Below are 10,925 nucleotides of genomic sequence, written 5' to 3'. Positions count from 1 at the left end.
GGTGTTGATGCAAATAGGAGGACTGATGATATAAATGGCAGAACCAAATAGGTGAGTTCCACCAAAAAATAGAGCAGCAAGTAAAAAAAAAAATACAAAAAGTTTATTAGGACATATTAGGAAATGGAAATGGCCGCTCTATTTTTTGGAGGAACTCACAGTTTTGGTTTTGTCCCTGTGTGTATGAACCCTTGGACTGGGGTGAACTGTGAGTATGGCCTCCTGTTTATATTTCTGAAATTGCATTTATTTCAGTAAATTGCATTTATTTCAGTAGTTTCAGTAGTTTCAGTAGTAGTACATGGGCTGGGTGCACCATTTCCTGTTGTGATATAAATGGCAGGCCAATGACATTCGTAGGTGGGTTGTGAAGTGGATTTGGACAGATTATGGCAGAGAAGGGGTAAAATGTCTTAAACAGGGTTGGCAGGTTACCATATAAAACATGGCGATCGGACTGGGAGAAAAAAGCAGCCCTGGCAAAATAAATCAAAGCAGCCAACCTCGGGTATGGGATTGGTTATCTGGAAACCCATTATCCAGAAAGCACCAAATTATGGAAATGCCATCTCCCATAGACTCCATTATAATCAAACAATCCAAATGTTTAAAATTGATTTCATTTTCTCTGTAATAATAAAACAGAACCTTATACTTGAGCCAAACAAAGATATAATTAGTCTTTATTGGGAGCAAAATCAGATTATCGGGTTTATTTAATGTTTACATGATTTTCTAGTAGACTATGAAGATCCAAATTTTGGAAAGATCCATTTTCCAGAAAACCCCAGGTCTCGAGCATTCTGAATAACAGGTCCCAAACGAGCAAATTTAGGGGCTGTTACTGTTGAATTGTGCTTAGTACAAGGAATACCTATACTGGCATAGTTTTATGGGATCTCTCTGTACAGACTATGAGCAAACATAGGAGCTGTTCCTGCTGAATTGTGCTTAGTACAGGGAATACCTATACTGGCATAGTTTTATGGGATCTCTCTGTACAGACTATGAGCAAACATAGGAGCTGTTCCTGCTGAATTGTGCTTAGTACAGGGGAAAACCTATGCTGCCATAGTTTTATGGGATCTCTCTGTACAGACTATGAGCAAAGTTAGGGGCTGTTCCTGCTGAATTGTGCTTAGTACAGGGGAATACCTATGCTGCCATAGTTTTATGGGATCTCTCTGTACAGATTATGAGCAAACGTACAGTAGGAGCTGTTCCTGCTGAATTGTGCTTAGTACAGGGGAATACCTATGCTGACATAGTTTTATGGGATCTCTCTGTACAGACTATGAGCAAAGTTAGGGGCTGTTCCTGCTGAATTGTGCTTAGTACAGGGGAATACCTATGCTGCCATAGTTTTATGGGATCTCTCTGTACAGACTATGAGCAAAGTTAGGGGCTGTTCCTGCTGAATTGTGCTTAGTACAGGGAATACCTATGCTGCCATAGTTTTATGGGATCTCTCTGTACAGACTATGAGCAAAGTTAGGGGGCTGTTCCTGCTGAATTGTGCTTAGTACAGGGGAATAGTTTTATGGGATCTCTCTGTACAGACTATGAGCAAAGTTAGGGACTGTTCCTGCTGAATTGTGCTTAGTACAGGGAATACCTATGCTGCCATAGTTTTATGGGATCTCTCTGTACAGACTATGAGCAAAGTTAGGGGGCTGTTCCTGCTGAAACATGAGGTGACCATCTGACCATGCCCACTATGGGAGGAATATTGAATATAGACAGCTAAACATTTCTTTTTAAAAAAAGACACTGATGCCATTTAACTTATTAAAACCCAAAAAACGCAGTTGCAGTTCCATGTATAATACCTCAGAACTAAAAGCAGGATGGACACAGTGAGAATTCCATGAATAAATACCCCCAGAAATGGCACAAGGAAAGGGATAAAAATCACAAGGCAGTGTAATAAAAATGATTTGTAGCCTTACTTGGCCAGCATTCTTTCTGCACTGATAGTGGTAGGGGATGAATCTGTAGCGCCAGTGTCTGCCACCCATCCTGCCTGTTCAGTACTGGAAAAAGCAAAATATACAGGCGCCTCTTTCCCTGCCTGCAATTGCCTGTCATTTGTTGTCCCATAGCTGAGGGCACACAGGGGACGTAAGGTTCTCCCAGTCGCTCCTCTCCACTGCTCACTTGCTGAAAACCCCACCCCCCTACTAAAGCTGAACAGTCCGGACAGAAAAAAAAGAAAACAAGCAGGGCCCTTGGGACGGGGGATGGTTTGGTGAGGCAGGAGATGTTGCTATGGTGCGGCCCATTTACTTTGCACAGGCAGCGGCCCAACGGGCAATTGGCCGAATTAACAGATGGCCAGTCCGGGCGATGCCATGGTACAAATACCTAGGCACAATAACGTTCATTTTATTTTCCTTCCCTAGGAACCTTCGCGCCCCGGAACCTTTGATCAGTTAGACGGGGGCGGTACTACTGTGTGAACCCTGTCGCTGCCAGCGGAGCTGGGGGGGGGGGGGTGGAGAGAACGTTTCCGGCCAGCTCATCCTGATCTCTAGACCGGCTGTGTGTACGTCTGTCTCTCCCGCAGTCACCATGGTCCTGCTAACGATGATCGCCCGAGTGGCGGACGGACTCCCGCTGGCAGCCTCTATGCAGGAGAACGAACAGGTGAAATGTTCATATGCAGGTCAAACATGTCTCCAACTCGAGACACCCCACCTGTACCCATAAGAACCATATACTTCTACGTATAGGCAACCAGTGCTCCAGGGTAGCTGAGGGCATATTGTTCTAGGGCTGTTTGTAAGTAAAACGTATAGTTACATAACTCAGAGGGCAGTTCTACTAGTGTGTATATTGTTAGTAGGTACTCAGTCCATACAGGTGAGGTGTTATTGTGCTGGAGGTGTGTTTATAAGGAATGCTCAGCTTGTTCATGTTCAGGTACTATGGGAATAAAGGTAAGTTGTGTATTATAGTTGCAGGTGTTTGTTTGTACTTTGTGATGAGTTGTTAATAGCGCGTGATCACACACTGAACTTATAAAGGGGACCTATAGTATTGGCTGTACTGTGCCCACACAAGCCACGTAGCCCGTCCACTCCATTTCTTTATCCTGGGAAACTCGTACAGTTTAAGACAGACATTTAGATTTAGATAACTGTATGCCTAGTGTCTGTCCCCAGTGATAGAGCAGGTCTGTGTAGTATGAGTGGTCTGGGCTATATATGTCTATGGAAGCTTTTGCATACATATTTATTGTGTCCTATAGGCGAGGGCACAATAAATATTTTATATATAGATATGTGTTTAGACTGTACCTACATAGATATGTATAGACTAGGGATACATGTGTGTGTGTATTGTATGTGTATTGTATTTGTATTGTATTGTATTTGTATACATAGGAGGTCACTGTAGAGCTGTTTGGTTATTTATAGTCACCATACAGTTGTGGATTGTTTGTAGTATACATATACAGTATGTATGCACAGTGTCTGTACTGCTGGGAAATATGTGTGTATATCTCCGTCCACACAGGAATGATAATCTATCCTGTTTTGTTTTGTTTTTATACACATTACCATAAAGGTGAGGGCTGTGTGTATAGTGTTCATGTGTATTTGCCCCTATTGAGTTGAGGTGTGTGTAGTGTTCCATGTGAAAGCAGTGATGTTCTATGCGGCTTTGGTTTTGTACAAAGTCTGTACAGTGCCTGAACAGACTGGTGAGTGGGCATGCATAACTATAAGGCAAGTGCTCTGTGCATGTATTATATCAGGGCTGACCAGCCATAGGCCGTATGTGGCCCTCTAAGGGATGTTGACTGGCGTCGGTTCGCATGCCCCATCATTTATCCATTATAATACGAGTGATACTCCTAGTTCCCCTGTATAACTCAGCCTGCCGTCATATACCTTTATATGGTCACAAAAATCCTCAGTGACTTCTAATATCCTTATAATTTACAGTAGGGGGTACATTATCCCTTATAATACACAAAGTGTTGTCCACGTGTAGATACATTGTTGCACCATTTGGTTGAGTAAAAAGCCACTAGACCTTTATCCTATTATTCAGGAGATATGGCCGCCTCTCATTTGCTGCAAGGCTTGTGCAAGAGTGTCTTGAAAGTGTGCTTGGGGTTATAGAGTAGAAAGGTCATAATCTATAAGCACATGGGAGGGCTATTGACAGTTCAACACGAATTGCAAACCAAACTGTAGATGTTTCAGAGCACCTTATTGATTTGTTTTTTTCTTAGGCTTAGGTTACACTTGGTTTGATAGCAACTTTTCTCTGTTCTGTCTTTATGAATGTGCTACAGATATACGGTAGCACAGTATAATACATTATGTACTTTCTAGCACACTATAGGTACAGTATGTTGTGTGTAACTGGAGAAGTGGGACTGTTTGCCATTGTCTCTGTGCCTCAGGGTTACTGTATGAGAGGAGAATATGTAGTGTTGGAATTCGCTGCTATGGCAGTGCAGAATATATGAAGCATATTTACATGAAGAGTGATGATTGTATTGCTGTGTGCAGGGTGGTAAGTGAGGCATAATTGCTGCTCTCTCTAAAGTATTAATGAAATCTTCTCCATGTGCCATTTGTTCCAGATTGGGGAGAATCTGAAAGGCACAAGGATGAATCACATAAGTAATAAAAGAGAAGAGCAGATACACTATGAGTGCATGTATGTGTAGAAACAGACAAAATACATATATGTACCTTGTATAATGTGCATAGAATATATTAGTGCTTATTTAATTACTTACCCCAGGACATCCTGGATGGAACCTTTCCAAATCTTTGTAGTGCAGTTTGACATGAACACCTCTGTAAACATTTTAGTAGGCAGCTTATTATTTGCTGAACGATTTAATGTCAGTTCTTATTGCTGCCATGGGTAGAGAGTACTCAAAGTTTTTTTTTCCCTTTTCTCTATAAACTGTAGAAGAGCTGGTGTAACCAAATTTACATTGAAGAAATACAGAAGATTTAGCACAAACAGATTTTAATGGCTTGCACAAAACATGGGACATGTACCAATGTTTAAAACAAGCCACAATGGTTTCAGTAACCCATAGCAACCAATAAAATGTTTGCTTTTAAAAAATTGACCAATAAATGCTACCTTTTCATTGGCTGCTATAGGTGAGATGTAGCAAACTTCAACTTTTATTATATTTCCCCCTTCATTTTCCAAGCAAAGTTAACGCAAACAACCCTGATGAAAATCAGCCACAATCATTGCACACTTCTGTCGTTTTCCTTCTATACAAGACTAGCAATCATAGGACATGCAAAGCATTGTGGGAATTGGATTGGGAGCTGAATAATGCAGCATTATTTCAATGAATCGTCAGCATTATTTCAATGGCGCATGTCATCTGAACCAGCAGTGCAGTTAAAGGGGTGATTCAACTTAAAGTTAACTTTTAGTGTTATAAAATGACCAATTCTAAGCAACTTTCAATTGGTCTCGTTCTTTATTTTTGAGTCTTTTAATTATTTACCTTCTTCCTCCGACTCTGAGGCCACAAATGTTATAGTTATTGCTACTTTTTATGACTCCTCTTTCTATTCAGCCTCTCCTATTCATATTCCAGTCTTGCATTCAAATCAATTGTATGGTTGCTATGGTAATTTGGACCATAGCAACCAGATTGCTAAAATTGCAAATTGGAAAGTCCTAAATAAAAAACTAAAACAAAAACCCACGAATAATAAAAAAATGAAAGCCAATTGCAAATTGTCTCAGAATATCACTCTCTACATCATACTGAACGTTTCCTCAAAGGTGAACCACCCATTTAAAGGTGTGGTTCACTTTTAAGGTAACTTTTAGTATATTATAGAGTGACAAATTTTAAGCAGCTTTTCAGTTGGTCTTCATTATTTATTTTTTATATATTTTTTTTTAAATGATTTTCCCTCTTTCTAGCTTTCAAATGGGGATCATGCACCCCATCTAAAAACAAATGCTCTGTAAGGCTACAAATGTGTTGTTATTGCTAATTCTTATTACTCGTCTTTCTTTTCAGGCCCTCAACTATTTATATTCCAGTCTCTTATTCACATTAATGCATGGTTTCTAGGGTAATTTTGACCCTAGCAACCAGATTGCTGAGATTGCAAACTGGAAAGCTGCTGAATAAAAAAAAAAAAAAACTCAAAAACCATAAAAAATTAAGCACAATTGCAAATGGTCTCAGAATATCACTCTGTGCATCATACTAAAAGTTAACTCAAAGGTAAACAACCCCTTTAACCACAGTTAAAGGGGTTAGCTAGCAGTTACAATTACAAATAACTTTACTACCATTGAGCATGTAACTAATAAATATTGGAAAGTTGCTTAGCACTAGATTTGCTTTCAATAAAAAATGCCAGCGACAAGTTCTGTTACGTCCAGATACTTCCGTTAAGGGGCTGCAAACATTATCCATCCTGCTTGCAAAGGGCTTAAGAATAAATCATATCTGACTTTTAATAAGGCAATAATATTTAGGGAAGCACCGAATCCACTATTTGGGATTCGGGTGAATCCCCGGTGAAAGATTCAGCCGAATACCGAACCTGAATCCAAATTTGCATATGCAAATTAGGGGCAGGGATGGAAAAAGTGGAACAAAATCTTCTTTTGTGATGAAAATTCACGTGATTTCCCTACCTGCCCCTAATTTACATATGTAAATTAGGATTCGGATTCTGTTCAGCCAGGCACAAGGATTCGGCCGTATCCTGCTGATAAAGTCTGAACCGAATCCTGGATTTGCATCCCTAATAATATTTATAAAAATCACTTTTTTGCAACTCTATCAATCGGGAAGTGATTCAACTGTCACAATGAAAAATAAATAAGAGAGGCCCTGAATATAATAATAATCAATAAATAAACATTTAAATATCTACTTTCACAGTCACTCTACTTTCTCGTTGCCGGGGTCGCAGTCTCTAGCAACACAATTCTTCTACTTTTGTGAGAGAGGCGGAATAGAAAATAAAAAAAACAACATATGTAACATATTCAGATGTAATTAAAAAGTAAACATATCTTTAAAGATGTAGCAGTGTATATGTGTATTGCTAAAACATGGCTTATTATCTGCACAGTCAGGCAGAGACCTGCAGCAGTACCAGAACCAGGCCAAGCAGTTGTTCCGCAAGCTGAATGAACAGTCTCCAACGCGATGCACCCTGGAGGCAGGAGCCATGAGCTTTCAGTGAGTAAAGCTGACACTCTCTTCTCTCTGTTATTTACCTTCCGAACATTCATCACTCCCATACTAACTAGTATACTAGTTGCCTGATCTTAAAGGGGAACTATTGCGAAAATGGAAATTTTATACAAGATTCAGCATACTGAAACAGGAAACTTTCTAAATACAATCAATTCAAAATTCTGTGCTGTTTCTAAAATAATTGAGTTTATCTTCACTATCCCTCTCTCAGCATCTGTTTCTCCTCATTCTGTCGTTAGTCAGGAGTTGGGTGTCAGATGAATGATCCAATAAATCTTATAGGGGGGCTCCTTTTGCCTAGAAGATGTATTTGATCTCCTCTCTATTAAAATCACCAGACGTCATGTCTCTCTGCCTTTTGTACAAATCCTGCATGTAGTTATCTTGTTAGATTTTGTTTGCCCTGGAATCCGTTATTTCTGCAAGGAAAGCCCCCTATAAGATATATTGGATCATTAATCTGACACCCAACTGCTGCATGAAGAGAGAATAAAGAGAAACAGATGCTGAGAGAGGAATAGTGAATATAAACTTGATTATTTCAGAAACAATGCAGAATTTTTAATAGATTGTATTTGGAAAGTTTCTTACTTCAGTATGCGGAAGCTTATAATAAATGTTAATTTTTGCTATGGGTCCCCTTTAACAAAAGCTGAGACTTTGGTCATGTTGCAGAACTGCTCTTTATTCTCAGCCAGCAATAGCTCTATTACTACAATAGCCAGAAATCGGCAGCTTTGTTGTTTCTTTACTTAGTAAGCAGTGCCAGGAATATCCTGTCCCCGAGTTATTAGACTGCTTTCCCTACGCTCATATGTCCTTTTAGTTCTTCAAAGTTAAAAATGGCATGCTCCTTTTGTTACTTGTAACTGAATATTTTGCCCTGTTCTTTGCTTCAGCTACCTGATTGAGAAAGGCGTTTGTTATCTGGTTCTCTGTGAAGCTGCTTTCCCCAAGAAGCTGGCCTTTGCTTATCTGGAAGATCTGTATTCGGAATTTGACGAACAACATGGGAAGAAAGTGCCAACGGTCTCACGGCCATACTCCTTTATAGAGTTCGGTAAGGCTGCCTCAATCCCCTTTATTTTACAACATTTGTAGCTTTTAAATTTCCAAGCTACAAATCAGTTCATCATAACATTACACAGCTTCCAGCGTCATCTGATACCTACTATTTCTATTAGTGTCTGGTTCTTTTAGACTTTTGTCATTTCTAGAACTGTGTGTCTTCCAGTTGTTCTGTTTTATAAATGCCATTCATCTGGATACTGTATACTCTCCATTCTGGTCCATGCAGATAACTACATCCAGAAGACAAAGAAGTCATACATTGACAGCCGAGCCAGAAGAAACCTTAGTTCTGTAAACACTGAGCTGCAGGATGTGCAGAGGATCATGGTTGCTAATATTGAAGAAGTTTTGCAACGGGGAGAAGCACTTTCAGGTTGGTTCATAAGCTTAACCATATGAATAAACAGAAATATTTACCCTATAACTGAAGGGTAAGGGGTTTTAAAAGTCTCTCTTTACTGCTGTACTGCAAGTTGAAGTGACATCACCCCTCCCTTTCCCCCCAGCAGCCTAACAACAGAACAATGGGAAGGTAACCAGATAACAGCTCCCTAACACAAGATAACAGCTGCCTCATAGATCTAAGAACAGGACTCAATAATAAAATCCAGGTCCCACTGTGACACATTCAGTTACATTGAGTAGGATAAACATCAGCCTGCCAGAAAGCAGTTCCACCCTAAAGTTCTGGCTCTTTCTGAAAGCACATGACCAGGCAAAATGACCTGAGATGGCACCTACACACCAATATTAGAACTAAAAAAATATACTTGCTGGTTCAGGAATTACATTTTATATTGTAGTGTGAATTGTAGAGTGAATTATTTGCAGTGTAAATTATTTGCAGTGTAAACAGTGTAATTCAGAATCCCCTAAGTATCTGTATTAATGATATAGTATGCAGAGTAACTTTCTGTAGTTTGCACTTATTTTTCTAGCTTAATAGACACCAGACAAAATAGACCCCCCCATAGCTGAAGTTTAAGTTAAGACCCAGCTCTTTAATAGCAAAAAAACCAAAATAAAAACGTCTATACACACCCCTCTTTTTTGGTGAAGGCGTGGTAGATCTGCTGGTTGCAATACCAAGTCTGTGGTTACATATCTGCATAAATCTAAATTCCAGTTCCCAACACTTGTGATTTTCAGATTGGGAAGCGTAAGTAGACTGATGTATAGCTGGGTTGGTACATGCCTTTTAGAAATGGCAGAACATTGAACATTTTGTACATCATATCAGTCATCTAATAAATATTTGTTATATTCGGCAGCTTTGGATTCAAAGGCCAACAACCTATCAACCTTGTCTAAGAAGTACCGTCAAGACGCAAAGTACCTGAACATGCGCTCCACTTACGCCAAGCTGGCCGCTGTAGCAGTGTTCTCCATCATGCTCATTGTGTATATTCGATTCTGGTGGTTGTGAAGGAGAAGAATTTGGAGGAAAAACACTGTGAAGATGAAAGAGGATTGGGGGGAGTGTTTGCCAATGTCTTAACCCTGTCACTGCTAGTGGCCATGGCTGCAGTGATGTGGTTAATGGAAGCTGCACATCTCAGCGTGCATAGAGATCACTGATGCTCTATCCTCAGAGCTGGCTTGTAGGGAACATAAACATTAAACTTAGTGCTCCTTTTCCAGTGGCCAGCAAGGAGTAAGAATGCACATGGATTAGTTCCTTTAACTTGTCATCTCTACACATCCACCCTGAACTGGTTCATATGAACCCTCCCTTGCTATCTGACAGCAAATACCTGGTTACTCACCTACCCCTCTTATCCTACTAATATAATAAGCCGGTTTGCTCCCAATCTGTGCCCTGCAGGCCTTGTAGGGAATAAACCGATCCATTACAATGGGATACATGTGATAAATGCCTGAACACGTTGGGCTATATTTATCAAAGAGTGACGTTAGAGATCGCCACAGTCCTCTAGAGTGAAATTCCACCACTCTCCATTCATTTCTATGGCATTTTTGAAAGAGTATTCCATAGGTGAAAGTTCATCCTTTGATAAATACGCCTTTCAAAATCCCATAGAAATTAAAGAATGGAGAGTGGCGGAATTTCACTCTAGAGGACTGTGGCGATCTCTAACTTCACACTTGGGTGACCAAGTAGTAACATAATTATATTGCAATTATTGCCAATTATTAAAGGGATTTTACATGTGTAAGACTGACACTGCTGATTCATAACATGGTAGGGGTTGTAGAGCTTTAAAGGAGAAGGAAAGCTACTGAAGCAGTTTATAGCCAATAGATTAGCCACAATAGTGCAAGCTACATATTTATCTGCAGAATGCTTTACCATACTTGAGTAAACGGCTCTTGAAGTGTTCTGTTTGTTTAGAATAGCAACTGCCATATTGGCTTGGTGTGACATCACTTCCTGCCCCAGTCTCTCCCTGCTCACTCATAGCTCTGGGCTCAGATTACAGCAGGGAGGGAGAGAGGAGCAAACTGAGCATGCTCAAACCCTAGCCCTGAAAGTTTAAGCTGAAAACAGGAAGTCTGATACAGAAGCCCATGTGTACACAATAGAAGGAAAGAAATGCTGTCTTTCTTTTGACAGAGAACTCAGAGCAGCTTTACTTTGAGGGTTTACTGGTGTATTTATATAGAC

At 40.0% G+C, this 10,925-nt stretch overlaps 1 protein-coding gene across 3 annotated transcripts; it reads left to right on the top strand.

Annotated features, from left to right (window-relative positions):
* The first annotated feature begins 2,419 nt into the window (after window positions 1-2,419).
* On the top strand, window positions 2,420-10,476 carry sec22b.S (SEC22 homolog B, vesicle trafficking protein (gene/pseudogene) S homeolog). Of its 3 annotated transcripts, NM_001087436.2 has the most exon segments (6): window positions 2,506-2,665; window positions 7,105-7,210; window positions 8,128-8,288; window positions 8,526-8,672; window positions 9,571-10,203; window positions 10,381-10,476. In NM_001087436.2, coding segments are annotated over 5 exon segments (663 nt in total). In that variant the 5' UTR covers window positions 2,506-2,571; the 3' UTR covers window positions 9,726-10,203; window positions 10,381-10,476.
* Window positions 10,477-10,925: the final 449 nt, after the last annotated feature.

The sequence above is a fragment of the Xenopus laevis genome, chromosome 4S, assembly GCF_017654675.1.
Source record: "Xenopus laevis strain J_2021 chromosome 4S, Xenopus_laevis_v10.1, whole genome shotgun sequence".
In the NCBI taxonomy this organism is placed as follows: Eukaryota; Metazoa; Chordata; class Amphibia; order Anura; family Pipidae; genus Xenopus; species Xenopus laevis.
This window is presented reverse-complemented; position numbering and strand designations above follow the sequence as displayed.

Excerpts from the sequence above, each read along its gene's own strand:
- sec22b.S (XM_018259438.2), top strand. The coding sequence starts at position 2,572 with ATGGTCCTGCTAACGATGATCGCCCGAGTGGCGGACGGACTCCCGCTG. Across the intron at positions 7,211-8,127 it reads GCAGGAGCCATGAGCTTTCA|CTACCTGATTGAGAAAGGCG; the intron begins GTGAGTAAAGCT and ends TCTTTGCTTCAG. Across the intron at positions 8,673-9,570 it reads ACGGGGAGAAGCACTTTCAG|CTTTGGATTCAAAGGCCAAC; the intron begins GTTGGTTCATAA and ends TATATTCGGCAG.